The sequence below is a fragment of the Diabrotica virgifera genome, chromosome 8 (genome assembly GCF_917563875.1).
Source record: "Diabrotica virgifera virgifera chromosome 8, PGI_DIABVI_V3a".
In the NCBI taxonomy this organism is placed as follows: Eukaryota; Metazoa; Arthropoda; class Insecta; order Coleoptera; family Chrysomelidae; genus Diabrotica; species Diabrotica virgifera.
This window is the reverse complement of record NC_065450.1, coordinates 59,604,691-59,626,194: the sequence shown is the minus strand read 5'-3', so window position 1 is coordinate 59,626,194 and position 21,504 is coordinate 59,604,691. Positions and strand designations below refer to the sequence as shown.

Below are 21,504 nucleotides of genomic sequence, written 5' to 3'. Positions count from 1 at the left end.
CATTTGAAATGTGGACGTATCGAAGAATGCTGAGAAGCTCTTGGACATACAGAATAACCAATGAAGAAGAATAGAGAACAGTATGGAGATACTGGATTGCATCAAAATAAGAAAACTACAATATTTGGATTATATAACACGTGGTGGCAGATATAAATTCCTAAAATTAATAATGCAGACAAAGATTCAAGGAAGGCGCAGCATAGGTAGAAGAAAAATGACCTGGCTGAGAAACCTCAGAGAATGGTTTGTGTGCAGCTCAACTGAACTCTTTCGGGGTCTAGTGTCAAAAGTTAGAATAGCAATGATGATTGCCAACGTTCGTCGCGGAGATGGCACGTAAAGAAAAAGAAGAAAATTGCTCTACTAATGTGCAGTAGATACCTTGAAAAAAACTGTATCGGGTTGAGATAAAAAATCTCTGTCAAATCTCCTGGTTGTAGATCTCTCTCAGACATTGCTTTTTAGATTCCACTTATCCAGGTAGTTTTCGGTCTGCCACTTTCCGGGGGTTGCCACTCCATTATCAACTAGGTGAGTCTATGTTCCTCCATTCTTTGTACATGTCCATACCGACAAAGTTGTTTTTGCTGGATTTCTTCTATTATGTTTGTTTTTCTACTCATATCTCGTATACTCGTTCATTCGTTATGTGTGTGGTGACTCTAGAGTTGCAGGCCGATATTCGCCAGAAGTTTATTTCCAGTGCGAGCAACTTCTGTTCTGTTCGCTTATTCAGTTACCAGGTTTCACATCCATACAATACATACCACGCTTTTAAAGATGCTACTAAATGGCTGTGCTTTCTTTTCTTTTGATGTGGTTTTTGATCATAGTAGTGAATTCAAAGCTCCTATTACTTTGATTCCTTTCATAATTCTTTCTTCCATTTCGAATTGTGTCCTTCCACTTTGTTGGATTCTTGTTCCAAGGTATTCACTCTATTTTCTGCATGCTCTACCTATCTCTCTCTTCCACTTTTATAACCTTCATTCAATATTCTTAACCATAATATACATACATTCATTCTACATTACCTAGACCCTCTAGCCTACGTTTCTTGAGAATTTTTATCAGTAGAGGATTATCGTACATTACACTTCTTCAATTGATTATTCATTCATTCACTCGCTACTAGATTTCTATCAAATATTCTGGAAAGTATTGGTTTTTGTTGCGCATTTATGTTTTTTTGAACGGCATTGTTGTATGGAATAAATCTGGAAAATGTTTAAATATTTATTAATTGATCGGAAAATTTCAGTTATTTGTTGGAAATCATGTAATAATTTTCAGTCTATTGAATTGCAATGCATTACAATTTACCAATCAATAATTAAATCATTTACAAACTTTATTAGTCTTTTGTAGCGCAGATTAATAATTAAATGTGTATAATCGATGAGAGTGACAAAGTTAAACTAAAAGTCAAACAATTAGGAATGCATGTCATATATTTAATGACATCATAACCCACCAGAACAAACATGACGGCAAACAATTTAACAAATTTTTCCTCATATATTAGTTTTTTCGGTACCGTCAAGTTTAGCAAAAAATGGCTGTTGTCAAATAAAACACATATGTATTTACCAAAGCAGCTACCGGCTACACAGTTTCCCTTTGTTTTGAAAAGTGTGAAAAAAATCTGTAATATACCTATGTATCAAAGACATGTTCTATAGAAGATTATGTAATATTTCAGTTGGTATATTTTGTTTCTTCTTCTTTTATGGCCTTTGGGAGCTGTACCCATTTAGCCAGCAACGTTTCTTAAAATTAACACCTAACTAAACCTACCATACAACAAGACTATTACGAACCTAATCGACCAATCAAGGATAAGGAAGGGAAAGTGAAATTGGTTAAAAAATAAACTGTCGTTAAAATATTAACTAAATAAATAAAATTTAATTTGAAAACAATAAGTTGACATTATATTTAACCTTCAATATTTTGACAGTCGTCAGTTACCATTTACCATCTCACCAAATATAATAATGACGTCATATATACTCGTCACTACTTCTACCCAACGAAATGCTCGATGTAAATGCTCGATGTATGTCAAGAAAATATTTTTATTCGGCCTTATTGTTTGACTTCGACCATAAATTGACCTAAATTGATCTTTACAGTATTCATTATCATACTTCAAGTCAAAACATTTTTTCAGTTATAATTAAGGCCGTCCGCACATGGGTCGATCGAAGACACGTCTCGAAGTTCGCGCGTCTTGCTCGTCTTGTACGAACCCTGCGGCACAAGCGATTGCACTCCGCACACTTGTCTATTCAGTTTGCTCACATCTTCCAACTAGGAAGAACGCATTTTTTATATATCAACCAAAATGACCATTTCGATCTCTGAAAAGTACGGTATTGTTATATTTTTATTATAATTTGAATACAATGAGCCTTATACTGAAGACATTTTTCTACTTCCCCAACGAATTTTATATTAAACACCTAGAAACAGAAGTTCAATTTTTTCAGAATTTTATATTACAAACAATATATTTCCACAAAGTTAGTAAGTAGTACTACAATCAATGAACATAACATGCACCGATCTTTAAATAAAAGTAAAATTTCATTCAGCCCAAAAAACAACAGAAATCGAAGGAAACAAATAAAATAAACTACCTATATGACTGGAAACCTGCGTCTCACTCGAACTTTCTCGTGCACTACGGATCGCAAGCGACGAGAGTCGTACAAGACGAGGAGGTTTGCAATACTAAAAGCCCGTCCGCACATGGAGCGACGCTCGAAGCACTCGGCTGGATTCAAATCGCGTAGATTTCTCCCTGCCACTCAAGTTCCTTCGTTGTGGCATTGGGCTCCGTACACGAGGCGTTTACGATTGCAAAATCTCCTCGTCTTGTACGACTCTCGTCTCTTGCGATCCGTAGTGCACGAGAAAGTTCGAGTGAGACGCACGTTTCCAGTCATATAGGTAGTTTATTTTATTTGTTTCCTTCGATTTCTGTTGTTTTTTTGCGCTGAATGAAATTTTACTTTTATTTAAAGATCGGTGCATGTTATGTTCATTTATTGTAGTACTACCTACTAACTTTGTGGAAATATATTGTTTGTAATATAAAATTCTGAAAACATTGAACTTTTGTTTCTAGGTGTTTATTATAAAATTCTTTGGGGAAATAGAACCCTCAATTGTATAATGCTCATTGTATACAAACGATATTAAAAATGTAACAATACCGTACTTTTTACAGAGCTAAATAGTCGTTTGGGTTGATGAATAAAAAAGATGTGAGCAAACTGAATCGACTAGTGTGCGGAGAGCAATCGCTTGTGCCGCAGGGTTCGTACAAGACGAGCAAGACGCGCGAACCTCGAGACCTGTTTTCGATCGACTCATGTGCGGACCGCTTAAACGTGTAAGGAACTCAATGCCACAACGAAGGAACTTTACTGGCGGAGAGAGACCTACGTGACTGGAATCGAGTCGAGTAGTTCGACGTCGCCCCGTGTGCGGACGGCCTTAGTTATTAACAAATAAGGGTCAAAATGGTAGTTTTTTGTTTAAATCGCTACAGGTAAAAATAGGGTAATTAAATATTTTTTATTTATAATATTCTTCTTTTTGTAGATGAGCCAAGGTTTAAAATGGCACTTTTTGAATTTTGGTCCGATCCTTTTTTGTTTCGAAAAGAGTAAAATAAGACTAAAATTTCAAAAATAAAAAATGTGCTATAACTTTTGCGAAAATTGCCTTAAGACTTTCATATTGCACGAAAAGTTGAGTCAAACATTCCATATAATGAACAAAAATTTTTAAGACGATTCGTCAATTAGTTTAAATTTTATTCAATTTGTTTATCGCAAAGAACTTTTTTTTCGCAATGTTATTGTTCAGAAAATAATAATGACATAGCAACTCTGTGGAAACCACATGCAAGAATAATAGCTATGTTTTTAAAGTATTGAAAAAAATCATTAAAAAGTCATTTTCATCAATCCGAAAAAAGTTTAGTAATATAGAGTCATTTTTGGCTTTTAAACAATTTGAATAACTTTGTTTATATTGACTATAGAGTAAATCTACTTTGGGGTTTCAAAAGCTGGTATTTTTATACGAATTTTCAGAGAAAATTAGGTTTAAAGTTAGGTACTTTTATTATTTAATTCGCAGTAACTTCTATATACATAAAATTCTCCTGTAACAGTGTTAGTTACCATACTACTGCAAAACGAAATTTTTATAAAATTTTTCACGTTTATCCTGTAGGACGTTAAAGAGGTTTTAATCTATTTTTTATACCCATAAGTTATAAGGGGGCTTGGCACCCTGACATTTTTTTTTTTGAACAAAATTGTCTACCTTAATTTTATATGATGTAGAATTAAAAAATATATACAACCCTTAATTTTCACTCTTCTATCACTAACCTCTATTTGTTAATAGCCATCTATATATTTACATCTATAAAATTCTCCTGTCACAGTGTTAGTTTCCATACTCCTCCGAGACCGCTTGACCGATTTTTATGAAATTATATAGGTATAATTCGGTAGGTCTTAGAATCGGTCGTAATCTATTTTTCATATCTCTGAGTGATAAGGGGAGTTTCCCCCAGCATTTTGTATTGTTAGGTAGGGTTGTGTGTACATAACGTACTCTATAAGCCTACGAGTACATACAAATTAAAAAAATTTATCAAAATCCATCAACAAGTTCCAGCGATATTAATCGCAGCATATGTTTGCAGATTCAGTTTCATTTTTTAAGTGCACGTATTTTAGTAATTCCCCTCCACCGACCACGAATTAATTCCGTTCGGACGCCATTTTTAAAGCTTTATTAACCACTCTGTTGAGGTTCAAAGTTTACTCAAACTTTTACAATATATATCTTCAACTTCAAAATGGCTCTAGTTAGGTTGCTTAATTGTTATAAACAAAGTAGCCGTCAATTAAATAAAAAAAGTGGCTAACTTTGACTGTAATTAACCTAGGCAAAAAGTTTTTCATTGAAAATTCGTATAAAAATACCAGTTTTTCAATTTCCATTGTAGTTTTAGCCTAGAGTCAATATTAACAAAGTTATTCAAATTGTTTATAAGCCAAAAATGACTCTATGTTAGTAAAATGTTTTCTGAGTGATAAAAATGACTTTTAATGATTTGTTTAAGTTCTTTGAAAATATGACTATTCTTCTTTCATGTTGTTTTAACATAATTGCTGTATCATTATTATTTTCTAAACAATAACATTGCGAAAAAAAGCTCTTTGGGATAAACAAATTGAATAAAATTTAAACTAATTGACGCATCGTCTTAAAATTTTTTGTGCATTGTATGGACAATTTGACTCAACTTTTCCTGCAATATGAAAGTCCTTAATTCATTTTCGCAAAAGTTATAGCAAATTTTTTATTTTCGAAATTTTAGTTTTATTTTGCAATATCCGAAGCAACAAATAATCGGACCAAAATTCAAAAAACGGTATTTTAAACCTTGACTCATCTACTAAAAGAAAAATATTATAAATAAGACATTTAATGACCCTATTTTTACCTGTAGCGATTTAAACGAAAAAACTCTCATTTTTGACCCTTATTTGTTAATAACTAAATTTCTCGTCCAAAATGTGACGGTCATTTTTGTATTTATAAGTACCCAAAAAATCCATTTGCAACCTGGCTGCTCAGGTGTCCCGAACATGGTATATTTTTGCCTTATTTCCCTGGTGTAAATAGCTTCCGCGGAAACTTCAAGTGTAGCACATATTTATATAATATAGATAATTTAATCAATTTTTGCTATATAGTTATTTTCGCTTGTGAAATGAAAATAAATGTGATAAAATTCAATTTAATCCACAAGAGTGCCAGTCGCATTGATTATGGGTATTTAATTATTAATCGCTTTGAACAATATGAATAAAAATGCATAAAATATTTATCTATCGATTGGTAAATTACGGTAATAGTCAGGGATCCCAGGCCTAGTTTCACCATTTACTACTAGCAAGCTAATTTTTTGTGAGTAGCTTCATTTTAACGAGACGCCAACTTTTTTTCTTACAACAATATCTGTATGTGGTAGATAACAAAGATAGCAGGGATAGTCCAGTCAGGTTAGACAAATAACAGACCTAACCTTGCATGCCGAGCTCTCCCAAATTTTATTTTTCTAATCTTTAGGGAGGGTCAATAGTAGTGTAAATTTAAAATCTCGACTGAATTCCGCCGTTGCGTTAACCGTCATTTTGATTGTAAACGGGAACCGTTTTGCTCAATATCTCCGCCATTTTCAACTTCTCGACAAAAAGTTTACGAACTAAAATTGTTGAAAATGTGATTTTCTCTAATTTCCTTCATTACAATTTTTTTCGTGTGGTCGATATTTTTAGAGTAATGGGGGAAAATAATAACTGTTAATATGTTTTAGAAAATATCGACCGCACGAAAAAGATTGTAATGAAAGAAATTATAGAAAATCACATTTTCAACAATTTTAGTTCTCATACTTTTTATCTAAAAGTTGCAAATGGCGGAGATATTGAGCAAAAACGGTTCCCGTTTAAAATTCAAATGACGGCTAACCATATCGTCAGCGAATCTGAGGTGTTTTAACTTGTTGCCATTAACATTAATACCATATGTTGACTAATTTTTAGTTTTGAAGACGTCTTCGAGGGCTCGATTAAAATGTTTTGGTGATATTACGTCTTCTTGTCTAGCTGCTTTCTTGATGGGGATGGGATCTGTATTTTCATCTAGTTTTTACTAGATTAGATAGATTTGTACTTTGATTATGATAATAAATTTAATACATTCTCTTGTTTACTAATTACATTTGTTGACTAATTTTTAGTTTTGAAGACGTCTTCGAGGGCTAGATTAAAATGTTTTGGTGATATTACGTCTTCTTGTCTAGCTGCTTTCTTGATGGGGATGGGATCTGTATTTTCATCTAGTTTTTACTAGATTAGATAGATTTGTACTTTGATTATGATAATAAATTTAATGCATTCTCTTGTTTACTAATTACATTTCTAATATCACGTTTGGCATTGAACTAAATTCAAATCGAACACATGTAAATGAGTTCAATTTGAATTTCTAAGATTTTTGTATGTCCTTATGACTCGCTGAAGTCAATGATGCCATTAAATCACTAAAGAGAAATAAATCCCCAGGCATTGATTCAATACCATGTGAAATACTACAGTTACTAGGTGACAAAGGATTACATATCATCCATTCTATCTGTGTCGCTGTTTGGAATTCAGGAAAATGGCCATCTGATTGGTGCACCTCAATTTATATCCCGCTACACAAAAAAGGAACTAGTACCAGATGTGAAAACTACCGCACACTGTCAATAATAATACATGGCAGTAAAATCTTGTTGCATATCATCAAAAACAGATTAAAAACCTATCTACATTACCAAATACCTCAGGAACAAGCGGGATTTGTAAAGGGTAAAGGTACAAGGGAACAAATCCTGAACCTGAGACAACTATTAAAAAAGTCTAGAGAATTTCAAGTACCTATGATTATATGCTTCGTTGACTACCAAAAGGCATTTGATTGTGTAAGCTGGATAAATCTGTGGTCAATTTTAATAGAAATGGGCGCACCAATGCACCTGATGACACTTATTAAAAATCTGTAGCCGTCTAATATAGCGACAGTACGACTAGATCAGAAGTTCTCAAACCAATTCAAGACCGAGAGAGGTGTTAGACAAGGATGCGTGTTGTCACCTGACTTATTTAAAATTTATGGTGAACAAGTCATGAGGATGGTTTAAGAAAGATGGGCCGGTAGAGTAACAGTAGCTGGTAGGAAAATCTCCAATTTTTAAGATTTGCTGATGACACTACACTTATAGCAGCAAATGAGCAAGAAATGTTTGATCTTCTGCGAAGAGTTGAGTACGAAAGCAATAAAGTTGGTCTGAAAATCAATAAAGCTAAGAGAAAAATAATGGTGGTCGACAGATTTAACACTGTTCAACTGACTAACATATTACAGGAATACCAGATAGTAAACACCTTTGTCTATCTCGGGTCTAGTATAACTAACGATGGTAACTGTGAAGCAGAAGTTCGGAGACGTATTGGTATGGCAAAAATGCGATGAGTTGCCTAACTAAAGTTTGGAAAGACAGATCTATCTCTCAAAATATCAAGATGAGACTGGTGAATGCCCTTGTATTCTCAATATTTCTATACGGAGCAGAGACTTGGACTCTTCGAGCATGCGAGCGCTAAAAACTTGATGCCTTTGAGATGTGGTGCTGGAGAAGAATGCTGCGCATACCTTGGACAGCTCATATGACAAACGTTTCCATTATAAACCAACTCAATATTAAAAAGGCTGTCCACAATATGTCTGCAATTAATTCTGCAATTCTTTGGTCACGTTGGTTCGCAGAAATGACGACAGTTTGGAGAGATTAATTGTTTCTGGAAACGTTCCGGGGAGAACATCAAGAGGACGATCACCAACTAGATGGTCTGACCAAATAAAGCATTCAGCTTGAAACTTATTCTGCGAAGCTCTTAGAGCAGCTGAAGATAGAGACCAATGGAGAAACATTGTTAGGAATATTGGAAGAAATCACGATCCTCAGCAATGGGGAACGACAGGACAGAGATGTCACAGCTTAGTATTATCCCCTTCAGTTGATTTCATAAACTCAGGCAAATGTTACAAATATGTAAATTTCCTAGGATATAATGTAAACATGAATCTGGTACGTTATGATGGATCATTTCCATTTTAAAATACATTCTATTCTTGTTCTCATGATCATTTTTCAGTGCGTCATTAATTATGACGTCACATACTGTATTGGGTGTGTCGAGACTTATTTCATGTAATTATTGACGAATCTGACAGATGCCACAATCGTACTTCGCCATAGGTGAAAAGCTTGTGGAATTAAACTAATTAGTAATTTAGTAGATTTGATTTTTACACAATATGTTAACATGTAAGTATTTTTTATAAAGGGGAATAAAATTAAAAAGTAAACAATATTGTTAATTAAATTTATAAATATGGAAACATTAAAAAATGACACAAAACTATCCATAAACTGTGTTATTATCTTCTTCTCTAGGTGCTGTCTCCGCTTCAAAAGTTGGCAATCATCAGAGAGATCTTTATTTCTGAAACCGCGGCTCTAAATAATTCATTGTTATTACATCCAAACCAGTTCCTAAGGTTCTTTAGCCATGAGTTACGTCTCCTTACTATGGATCTTTTTTTTTTGCATAATGACCTGGAGTATTAGATATACATCTCTCATCACATGTCCCATATATCTCAGTTTTCTTCTTATTTGTTAGTTCTTCTCGTTCCCTATGCGTAAGTCTCATTACCTCCACGTTGGCTATTCTATCTACTCATGAGATTTTTAGCACTCTTCGGTACATCTCGAATGTCTCTAGTCTCCTCACACCAGTGACTAACTTTTAACGAACTAAATTCTAAACCAAAACACAAAATAATGCACAAAAACGTTGTGAAACACAAGGGAAGTCGAATTCGAATTTCAAAATGACAGGTACACATAATACTGACCTGAATAATAACCGTCACTTGACTCTTTGACACTTCTAAAAAATGGCCAAAATGGACGAAGTTTTCGTCAAATGTTCGTAATACGAGTATTTGATTGGCTAGAAAAAACGCGCATTCTAAATATCAACGAATCAAACGTAGGTTAGGAATAGACATCTTATGTATATAACCATTGTAATGCTGCATTATTTTTGTGTTTAATCACGGAGCTACCGCTTTTTCCGTCTCATCTAACTTAATGCATTAGAGAGAAATCGAAAAACTGTGACGCACTGAAAAATGATCATGAGAACAAGAATAGTTATTTATTCTGCAATGGCGAATCCGACATTTTATTATTATTCATGTCCTTTAATTCTCGGGTTAAGCACGGCATAAATTTTCTTTTGTGTGAAAATTTAACGAAGACAAGTTGTTAAACTAATTTATGCATAAAAACTCAGAGACTGTAACGAGAGCTGGATGAATTATAGATAAATTGTATATACAATTAGGCGACATAGGCGAAAAAATCGTTTATAAAAAGAAACTTTATAACGAAGGGGGCTTTTCTGGGATTGTTTGCAAATAGGTCATCCATTATACGCTGCGCGTCAGAGAAAATTGGCGGCCCACAAAATTGGTCATATTTGATGTCTAAAATTTCCTAAACCTGTTGTCCGATTTAAGTGATTTTTTTAACATGTTATATCCTTATTCTTTAACAATATCGCTGTAATAACATTGTTGCTAAACAGGTAAATTTTCATTGTATACCGGGTGAACCAATCAAACTGTGTTTTTTTTTCTCTAAGTTCGCAAAACCCTGTGGAATATTCTAGCATATATAAAATACTGAAATTAAAATCCAACTATAGCTTCAGGTTTTCTTAACATTCTGTTTTTTTTTATTCATTCGCTTATGTTGGATAACAAAAAAGTTAGGTAGTTTAACAACTGTCCACGTTCTTCATCAGTTCAGGGTGTTTCTAAATAATACGACAAACTTTAAGGGGTAATTCTGCATAAAAAAATAATTACCGTTTGCTTTATAAACATATGTCCGCAAATGCTTCGTTTCCGAGATACGGGATGTTGAATTTTTTCTTACAAACTGACGATTTATTTATTGCTCTAAAACCGGTTGAGATATGCAAATGAAATTTTGTAGGTTTTAAGAGATAGTTATTGCGCATTTTTTGATATGCAATTAAGAATTTTATATTCACCATTGCCGAGTATGCGTGTACATTGACAGACATAAATATATTAAATCTGTTTTATTAGCTAATTCATATAAATTTACTGAGTTTTTCGTTTGCAGCTTGGCAGGAATGTCTCGAAGTGTAACCGTAGCAGTGGCGTATATTATGTCTGTTACTACTTTGAATTGGAAAGAAGCTCTAAAAGTCGTGAGAGCAGGACGAGCAGTTGCCAATCCTAATTTAGGTTTTCAAAAGCAATTAGAGGAATTTGAATGCACTAGGTTACTTGAGGTAAGTTTTAAATCAAATGAAAATGCATATCATTAGTTTATATTATACAGTGTTTTCTGTGTAATTTATTTCTAGAGAATATTGCTTTCAGAAATACTTTGCAAAATAAAAATAAAAAAAAAAGAATGTGTGTACTTTGTATGCACGTAAGAAGTTATACTTCTATTATATGATTTCAACGAAATCAATATACTTTAAACAGTTTACTTATATTTAATTTAACTATTAAACTAATTTTAATACTTACTACTTTCCAAAAATTTTTATTAAAACAATACCAAAAATTAAAAAATAAAATAATAAAACACACACAAACACATTGAAAAATGCCACTTAGAAATTATTTTGAACAATAATTGCTGCGAAAAATTTTAACTAAATACGTATTTCCTGAAAAAAATTATATAATAATATACTTACAATCATCAAATGTATAAAAAAAATAGTAACTTGCATTTGGGATTGAACCCGCTTCCCGTCGATCCCGCCGATCGAAAATCGAAGTTCTTTCCCATTGCGCCATCTTCGCGTATCTGTCATATGGGAATATACACCAACTGAACGTTTACACCATAAACTTTTTGACAGTTGTCTATTACCTATATGAATTTAATCAAATTAGTTTGATTTTTGTGGAATTAAAGGAATATTTTGTGGAATAACAATATATTAGGTGAATATTGGTAGAAATTTTGATGGTAATCAAATTATGTAAATCAAAGCATTACATACTATTTTGGTAGATTCATTTTAAATTTTCCAAATAGGTAGGTACCTATGTATTTTTTTATTAGGATACTGAAACATTAACAATTATTACGTACCTGTCGCTTTTAAAAACTATTTAAAAAGTCAATACAATTATAAACTTGCTTTTTTCTCTGCCATCACAACAATAAAAACTAATATATACAACATTTGTTTATCCCAGTTTATCCATAATCTCCATATTGAACAATTATTGACAGATACTTTAAACACCCAATCAGATCCCGTATAAAGTTTGACCGACTAATACCTTACTGTCGGTGTGCGCATGCGCCTGGGAAAATAAAAATTCACCCTCGTACCTAAAGAAGTATAACTTCAAAAAGTATTGCTACTAGAATTTTTTTTAATAATTATCAGTACGATGATTACAATCTGATTTTAAATGACCAATGAACAATTTTAATTTAACCTAAACTATTACATACTGTTTCTTAAAATTAAGATCTGACTCTATAGCCTTTTTTATCTAAACTAACAAGATAGTTCACGATTCTAACATGCACACGTGCACAAGCACTATACTCTGCTTTTCACTATAACCTATCACTCAAACTAGTTCAAAAGACTTTGTCCTCTTCAATCTTCTAGTTTGTTCAGTAGTATCGAGGAGCTGGATTGCCTCAATATTCTCGTGTCTATGAAGTCGTTCCTCGTGACTTCCTGCCATCTTTTTGATGATTATATCCACAGTTTCTATTCCTAGATCATTATGGAGGTCACTGTTTGCAACGTACCAAAGAGTCTCTACAATGATTCTTAGTATTTTGTATTGGCGTGAGCCTTTCAGCGTAGTTTGGCATCTAATGGTATACATAAATACTTAGCAGTATCTACACAATGATACTTGATTTTTTTTAAATACTGGTATATATTTTATTTTTTTGTTAGTAAAATTAATAAAAATAGATTTTCAAATTAACAAAAAAAAATCATTAAGCCCGATTTTCCATTTTTTGGCCATTTATGAATTTGGTTAACTACTTACTAGTTGTACCTTGTTGGTTGTCTGTTTTTTGGACTGTGTGTTCTTAACATTAAAGTCTCCTCCAATAATAAACATCTCCCCTAAGCTTTTCAGGAATTCAACATACTATTATTTTTTAATGGAGTGTTTAGGTAGGCAATAGATCGAATTGATATTTATTTCAAAAGTTTTAGTTTTTGGGTGAACTGTAGTAGCAATAATATTCATTTTTATATTGCAACTCTTCATTATAATATATAATATTATCTTTTATGATTATTGCACTGCCCTCTTTGGCCATATTGTCAGGATGTATTATTCTTCTTCTTTTTAAGGTTCCATCTTCTATCAACATTGCGATTCCTATTTTACTTAGAGCAGCTCTAAATAGTTGGTTAGAGCTCAGACTAAACCATTCTCTTAGCTTGAGTAACCAGGAGGTTCGTTTTCTTTTTACATCTCTTTTACCTTTTATTTTGCCCTCTATAATTAAACACAGCAGACTATAACGAGGACCTATTACTATAATATAGTATGAACGTGGCATATATTATATGACCGAAATATTCAAGCTTCCGTCTTTTAATTGTCTGTATGATATATGATATCTTCCTTCCTATTAACCCTACCAAGAACTTCAATATTGCTAATTTCGTCTACCCATGATATTCGTAGCATTCTTCGATAACACCAACGCTCAAAAGCTTCCAATTCCTTAATTCTTAATTGCTTCAATGTCCAGGCCTCAGATCCGAAGAGCAAAGTTGTAAAAACATAGCAGCGCAACAACTTTATCCTTAGATCCATTCTTAGATCTCTACTACATAATAGATGTTTCATTTTCACAAATTTTGTTTTGCTATTTCTATACGGTTTTTAATCTCTTGTGTTTGTTTTGAGTTTTATTTAAATTAATAAATTAAATAAATGAAATAAATTAAATAAATGAAACAAATTAAATAAATTAAATAAATAAAATAAATTAAATAATTTAAATAAATTAAATAAATTAAATAAATTAAATAAATTAAATAAATTAAATAAATTAAATAAATTAAATAAATTAAATAAATTAAATAAATTAAATAAATTAAATAAATTTAAAAAATACATTAATTAAATAAATTAAATTAAATAAATTTACCATAGGACCGTTTTGTGAAATACGTTTCAAAAACAAGACACAAATAAATTTTTTTATTGTCAAGGATTGCTGGCAGTCCTTGTTGATGATTAAGCAACCCATTACTATAATAAGACCTTCTGTGTTAGGAATATTTTGTTATGATTTTAATTGGTTGATGGTTTTGTATATTTCATAAAGCGATTCTTCTTCCATTTATCTGTGTAATTTTAGTCCATCGAGCCTGTATTGGGATTCACAGCATCTCTTAGTAACCATCTTATTAAGTGCAAGACTAATTCTTTTAATATTTAAATGTCCTTGGTAAACGAATACGCGTTGTTTATCATAAACATGATTGACCCATATTACTATACAAGTGTATCAGTTGTCGATAATGCAAGGTCAGCTGTAGTAGCAAATATTATTCTTTATTTATAAACAAGCCGATTCAGCAACTATAATACAAACACTTTCAATTTTTATATATACCAAAACATTAAACAGGGGATTCCACATTCTTAGTTCTAAATGCATTGCGTAAAGATTAATCATTGGTATTTGAGATCCCAGCGGGTAAACATCACAGCGGATAAATATTTAGCCACCAACTCTTTACCGTAGTTACTTCAACTTATAAATAAATGAATATACTGTGAGTAGTGTTACTTCATCAACCCCTATAGTAGGGGGTAACCACCCCTTAACTATCTGAGATGGTTCAGAAAAACAGGAACCACCATAAGCCCAAATTTATTTGGCGTCTATATCAATAGCTCCTGTTTTACATTGTCAAATGCCTTTTGCCATTTCCTCTTATCTTGAAACATCTACTACAGACGGTTACCAGATTTTGCATACATTTTCTGAAATGTTTTGTAATTTTTTCTTTGAAGACTTTTATGGAACTTGAGTGTATCAAATTTTGAAAGCAGCAGTTCTACTGTACTGCAGACTATGCATTTTATTCCCCTTTAATTTTCTTTTTTAGTTCTTTCATTATTTTTTTGTATTCTTCTTGCATATTTGTTTTGATTCTTATTTTTACATATTTTTTTCTTCCATTGTGTCTAGAATTATCTGTCATCCAACTGTTACAGTTTGAAATATTCTCTATTTACTATTAGGTATTTTCGATTTTGTAAACATAACTTGTGTAGAAATTGAAACATATATGCTATAAAATATATTTTCAATACTAGATTTAATAAAACACAAGTGACTAAACTGTTCCCTTTTCATGAGAGTTCTTTTTAATTCAGGTGCCTCTCGTCCTGAAAAAGTTTATTAATTACACAAAATGAGTCATTCATATATAAATAAATTTAATATGTGCTGCCTGGTTAATTATACGCCTAAACCTTCCGTAGAATATTCAGCTTAATTACTCTTTTTGACATAATTTTATGAAATTACCAGAGAAAAAAGCCCGGTTTATTTCTACTCTGGTAAGTTTTTAATTAAACCCAGATGCAAATCTAGTTATTAAATAACAAAATAAGAACTAAATCTTTTACCACGACATATACTAGTTCTATCTGAAAATACAGATATATTTTTATACGCATCTACAAATTAGTCCTGTCTCCAAGGGGTGTACAACGGCCTCCTTTATTCAGATGGACTTACGTTCTTTATGTATATTGACCCGTAGAACACGAATTTTTTGGCTAACAGTTGATCCGGATGTCGATAAGATTGTTATTAACAAAGAACTTGAGGAATTATTTAACAGCGATTTTTCGCAAAACAAAACTTTTTGTATTTTTTGGGTCATTCTAAGCAAAAAATATGTTTACAAGTTTTTTCGTAGGATACATAGTTTTCGAGATAAACGCGGTTGAACTTTCAAAAAATCGAAAAATTGCAATTTTTGAACCCGAATAACTTTTGATTAAAAAATAAAATAGCAATTCTGCTTACCGCATTTAAAACATTAAGTCAAATTATACCGGTTTTGATTATTTGCATTCCTAAAAATTTTTTTTATTGTTAAACAAAGCTATAAACACTATAAGCATATAGTGCTTGAGTGATGTTTTCAATGCATCTCCCATATAAAATCGAACGAGTAGGCGCGCCTACAAACAGGCCATTTATACGTAGCATGCATTAAAACGCATTAAAACATTATTTGTTTATAGCTTTGTTTAACAATAAAAAAAATGTTGTTTTGAAGCTATTTTCTTGTGGCATTTTTGTAATAACTTTTTTTAATGGGAATAATAATAATAAAAAAAATAATTTTTAGGAATGCAAATTATCAAAAACCGGTATAATTTGAATTGAACTTTCAAATGCGGTAAGCAGAATTTTTTTATTTAGCTAATGCCTCGACAACTAATGGCCATTGGCAATATTGGCATGGCAGGTACGGTGAATTTTTGCAGTTAGGTACCTAGTGTCATGTGTAGTGTGTGTGTTGAGTAAGTGTCTTGTTTCTTTGCAAAGTCGACGTCATTGTCTTTGAAAAGAGACGCTAAAATTGTATCCGAACGTCTGCGGTCCCTCTGATCCCACAAGGATACCGATCCCACAAGGACAGAAACAATCTTCATTTATTAATTTATAATAAACGAAAAATCTCTGACCCTGGTGAGATTCGAAATCACGACCATTCGGACCTGTCGATCCAAAGGTAGGCGCTCTTACCACTGAGCCACACAGAGGGGGTGGTAAGCAGAATTGCTATTTTATTTTTTAATCAAAAGTTATTCGGGTTGAAAAATTGCAATTTTTCGATTTTTTGAAAGTTCAACCGCGTTTATCTCGAAAACTATGCATCCTACGAAAAAAACTTTTAAGAACATTTTTGCTTAGAATGACCCAAAAGATACAAAAAAAATGTTTTGTTTTGTAAAAAATTGCTCTTATGTAATTCCTCAAGTTCTTTGTTTATAACAAACTTATCGACATCCGAATCAACTGTTACCCAAAAAATTCGTGTTCTACGGGTCAAAATAAATAAAAAAACTTGGGTAAGTCCACCTAAATAAAGGAGGCCGTTGTACCTCCCCTGACGACAGCACTAAATGCATAATAAGTGAATATCACATTTTTGGACAGAGAGAGTATATTCTTTGGTATTGGATAAGTTTTATTTGTAATTTTGCTGCGACATTCATTTTTCATTGCTTTTTAACGAGTTCTTAATAGTACCTACATTATTCAGAACATACGCCAATTTTGTAAGTTTTCGCCAAATGTATTAGTTTGATTGCCATTTCAGGATTGCAGTTCTGAAGTTTCCACAATACGGTCGACTGGAAATGTTCGGTTGAAAGTTATACAATAAAGGGTCACTTAGACATGAGAGGATCTTTTGAATGTATTTCTTGTATATCGGTAATGTTTATTACACCGTAGTATTTATATACCAATAGTATCGAAGGATTTAATAGCGAATTAAGCGCAAACTAACTTGTTTTATTTTGCAGAATACAAAGAATTTACACATCTATTCATCTGATGCAAGTCAATGATTTCGGGCATGTAGTTCTTTAAGTTATGTGCTCTTATGTTCATTAATAATTATATTGATACTAAATTTGGATCATTATGTAATGATGTCACATATTCTAAAAAAATATAAAAGTTTCAAAACTCTAGATACCAACTCTCTATCTGGAGATATCTATAACTGTGATGATCTTTGCCCTATTACTCCACGTTCTAACCCAAATTATATATTTTTTGAATTCAAACAAAAAGGAATTCTTTTGCAATCCTTTAGCAACTTTTTATGCAAGAATTACCGTATATACATACACAAAGAGACAGCCGTGCAGACAGATCTACAGGTATAAACAATTTTAAGAAGAATCTGCCGGTTTCTGAATAAATTTTATTAATTTTATATAACCATTTCTATTTTAAGCAAAGTTTTAAATTACTCAAAGAATATAGGAGCATTTGGTTTAATTTACTAGCGCCCTACATATATTTCCATCTTTTGATCTCATTTAGTATACCCTACTTAGTAGACAAAATGAGAAATACTTCCTTCATATATCTGTAGTGAATGCACACCCTTCAGTAAGTAATGCTTCTAAAGGAAGCAAATATGTAGAAGCAAATCTAATTTGAGGTAATTTTTTGTACCTTTCTTTGGGGTCACTAGATGCGTCTGGTAAGTTCAGTAAAATTCTAAAAAAATACCTTTTATGTAAAGAGAATTTTGCTACTTATTACTGTAATAAAATAGACCTGGATCCCGCGTACTAAAAAAAGGTTTATTAATAGCAAGCTGAAAATTTGTTAATAGCTTAACGATGTCTAGTCGGACAAACTTTGATGTATGGGAACACTGGCACAGGGAAGTTTTAATTGTGGAATAGGTTAAAAATTTGGAACCTCAGACTACGAAAACGTTCCATGTATTTTGTCAAACAGAACTTCCAGTTGATTTGTTACCATTTCAATAAATTCTCACGCAAAACTCAGAGTGGTGTTTATCACCAACTGGGCTTTTTAATGAATGGAACACGAAGAACATGTCAAATGACACAAATCATGTTGGTTAGTAATAGCAGTCCGATTTTTGCATAAGAATTTAATGAAAGGGTAACAAATCAATTGGATGTTCTGTCCGACAAATTACATGTGACGTTTTCGTAATATGACGTTCCAAATGTTTAAACTGTTCCACAATTAAATCTTCCCCTGTTCTAGTGTTCCCGTACATCAAAGGTTGTCCGATTTTCAGCTTGCTATTAATCAACTTTTTTTTTGGTACGCGGGATCCTGGTCATAAAGTATAGAGCCATCTAGGAAGCGTTGTAACAATGAATGAAGGGGCCTAAAGGTGCGTTCACTACGGAGACCAAAGAATGGTATCCTAGCCTAGAGCATGTTATCGTACTCTTCATATTCGTGAATTCTCGCATTTAAAATAATGTATTTATTTTACCTGGTGATCGAAACTATATTATCGATCGTTATGTTAAATACAGTAGAACGTCGATAATACGGACGTCAAAAATCCGGACCGTCAATAATCCGGATTTGTATCTAGCAAAAATATCTGATTCTTTTAAAATAAATTAAGAATATCGCTGCGAAAAACGAACCTTTGCCGCAGTTCAAAATATTTTACACATTTTTTTAAAAGCCCAAATAGTGTCTGATGTTTTTACTGTACACATGGTGCTATTATAAATTAATTACAATACAGTGTAATACATTGATTACAATACAAAATGTTTTGATTAATTTCACCTCTAGACACTTTACTGTACCGGGTGTCCCAATAAGAATGGCTCTCGGCCGTATCTCAGAAACCGTTTATAGTAGAGCTTTGAAATAAAAAATTTTATAACAAAAATTGCCTCAGGAAAAGCCTGGAAATTATTTTCATAATTGTGGGTCCACCGCTAGAGGGCGTAATTGAATATCAAAAATAAAAAAATCTAAATTTTACAAAATTTTCCTAATGAAGGGGGCACTGGAAATCCGATTATTGTATTCTTCATCAAATTCTGCGCATATTTGATTTAACAAGTTTAACTCTACCTTTGCAAATAAGAGGTGGGGGTGAGTGGGAACCTTGTTATGAAAAAATGGCTGTAAGTCCGGTTCTGCTAAATCAAATTTTGAAAACTGGATCTTGTTGAAGACAGATCTTTTTCTTCAATGTAAGCGTGATAATTTTGAACCATCCTAATAAGTAATAAGTCAGCTGGGAGGCGTTATTTAATTTTTTTCAGAAATCTAGTTTTCTTTGGAAAATATTAAATACAAGTATGCATTTTTAATCATACTTTATAAAATAAGATTAAATTAGCAGTAGAATAGCGAAAACCGCATGTCGATACCTTTTTTCTATCTCAAGATATCTCGAGAAACGTGTAAATTTTATACATAACTGTTACTATCACCGGTAAACTAAGTTAATGAAAAGTAGTGTGCTGTGGAAAAAAACAAAATAACATTTTCCAGATGTCAACGTATAAAAATATAATTAATTAAAACAACAATATAAAGAGAAACAATACTATTAAAATTAAATATAACACAGAACAAAAAGAACCACTTAGTGACGACCTAAATATTCAAATTGTTGCCCATCATACACTACTCTAGAATACATTATCCAGAGAATACTAAACGCCATTCAAAGCATATCGAGAGCAGAAATTGAGACTGCTTTTCAATCTACTCTTGAAAGAGTAAATGTTTGCAACGAAAATGATTGGCAAAAATTTGAACGTTTATGTCATCACTAAATAGTTGTTTTTATTTCTTTGTAATAGGGCTTTTCAACGCTTCTCATTTGTTTCGAGCCTCTGTCGTATGCCGTATAATCCGTGTATAATAATTAATATACGAGATATGAACGAGGCTCGAAACAAATGAGAAGCGTTGAAAAGACCTAATATACGTTGACAGCTGGAAAATGTTTCTTTGTTGTTTCCATAGCACACTACTTTTAATGAATTTCGTTTACCGGTGACAGTAACACTTATGTTTTTAAATTTACACGTTTTGCAAGATATCTCGAGATAGAAAAAAGGTATTAACATGGGGTTTTCGCTATTCTGTTGCTAATTTTGTCTAATTTTGTAATATGGTATTAAAAATGCATGTTTGTATTTAATATTTTCCAAGGAACACTAGATTTCTGAAAAAAATTAAATAACGCCTTCTAGCTGGCATATTACTCAGTAAGTTGGTTCGAAATCATAACTTTTACATTGAGGAAAAAGATCTGTCTACAACAAGACCAAGTTTGCAAAATTTGATTAAGCAGAACCGGACTCACAGCCAGTTTTTCATAACAAGGTTCCCACTCACCCCCACCTCTTATTTCCAAAGGTAGACCTAAACTTGTCAAATCAAATATGCGTAGAATTTTATGAAGAATACGACGATCGGATTTCCAGTGCCCCTTCATTAGGAAAATTTTGTAAAATTTAGATTTTTTAATTTTTGATATTCAATTACGCCCTCTAGCGGTGGTCCCACAATTATGAAAATAATTTCCAGGCTTTTCCTGAGGCAACTTTTGTTATAAAATTTTTTATTTTAAAGCTCTACTATAAACGGTTCCTGAGATATGGCCGAAAGCCATTCTTATTGGGACACCCGGTACACCGACTAAGCCCCAGGTAGGCTTAGTCGGTGATTATGAGAAAACATAAAATTTTAAAACGTTTGTTGTACTTTAATGTGTATACTGTATACTGGCCTTTTTTTGAGGTAATTTCGATAATCCGGATAATTTGATAACCCGGATGGGTTCGGTCCCAATTAATCCGGATTATTGACGTTCTACTGTAAATGCAAAAATGAATAACCATTTTCAGTTTCGTTGCAACACGAAACTACAGCCGCATCATTATTCCAGTTCAATCAGAGAACGCAGCAAGCACCTCTACCGGTTTCGCGCTGAGCAGATGGGACGTGAATTATAAATTGTAAAGTTCCCTCATCTTCCTTAGTCTCAGCATCCGTTATGGCTTGCAAATTGTAGAAGCCTCGGAAGTGTTACCAGAGAAGGTTCCCATTGTTTTCAATGGGAACCTTCCCATTGGGGAACCTGGGTTTTCAGTCTGGTAGGATGTAGAATAACATTTTTGGATGTTGTTTTATGTACTATTAGA

At 32.5% G+C, this 21,504-nt stretch overlaps 1 protein-coding gene across 1 annotated transcript in view; it reads left to right on the top strand.

The window, feature by feature from the left end:
• LOC126890163 (dual specificity protein phosphatase 15-like) overlaps window positions 1-21,504 on the top strand; it is a 149,913-nt gene that overhangs the window by 51,479 nt on the left and 76,930 nt on the right. The window contains exon 4 of the mRNA XM_050659016.1: window positions 10,874-11,045. Coding sequence (XP_050514973.1) covers window positions 10,874-11,045 — 172 coding nt within the window. The remainder of the gene's footprint in view (window positions 1-10,873; window positions 11,046-21,504) is intronic.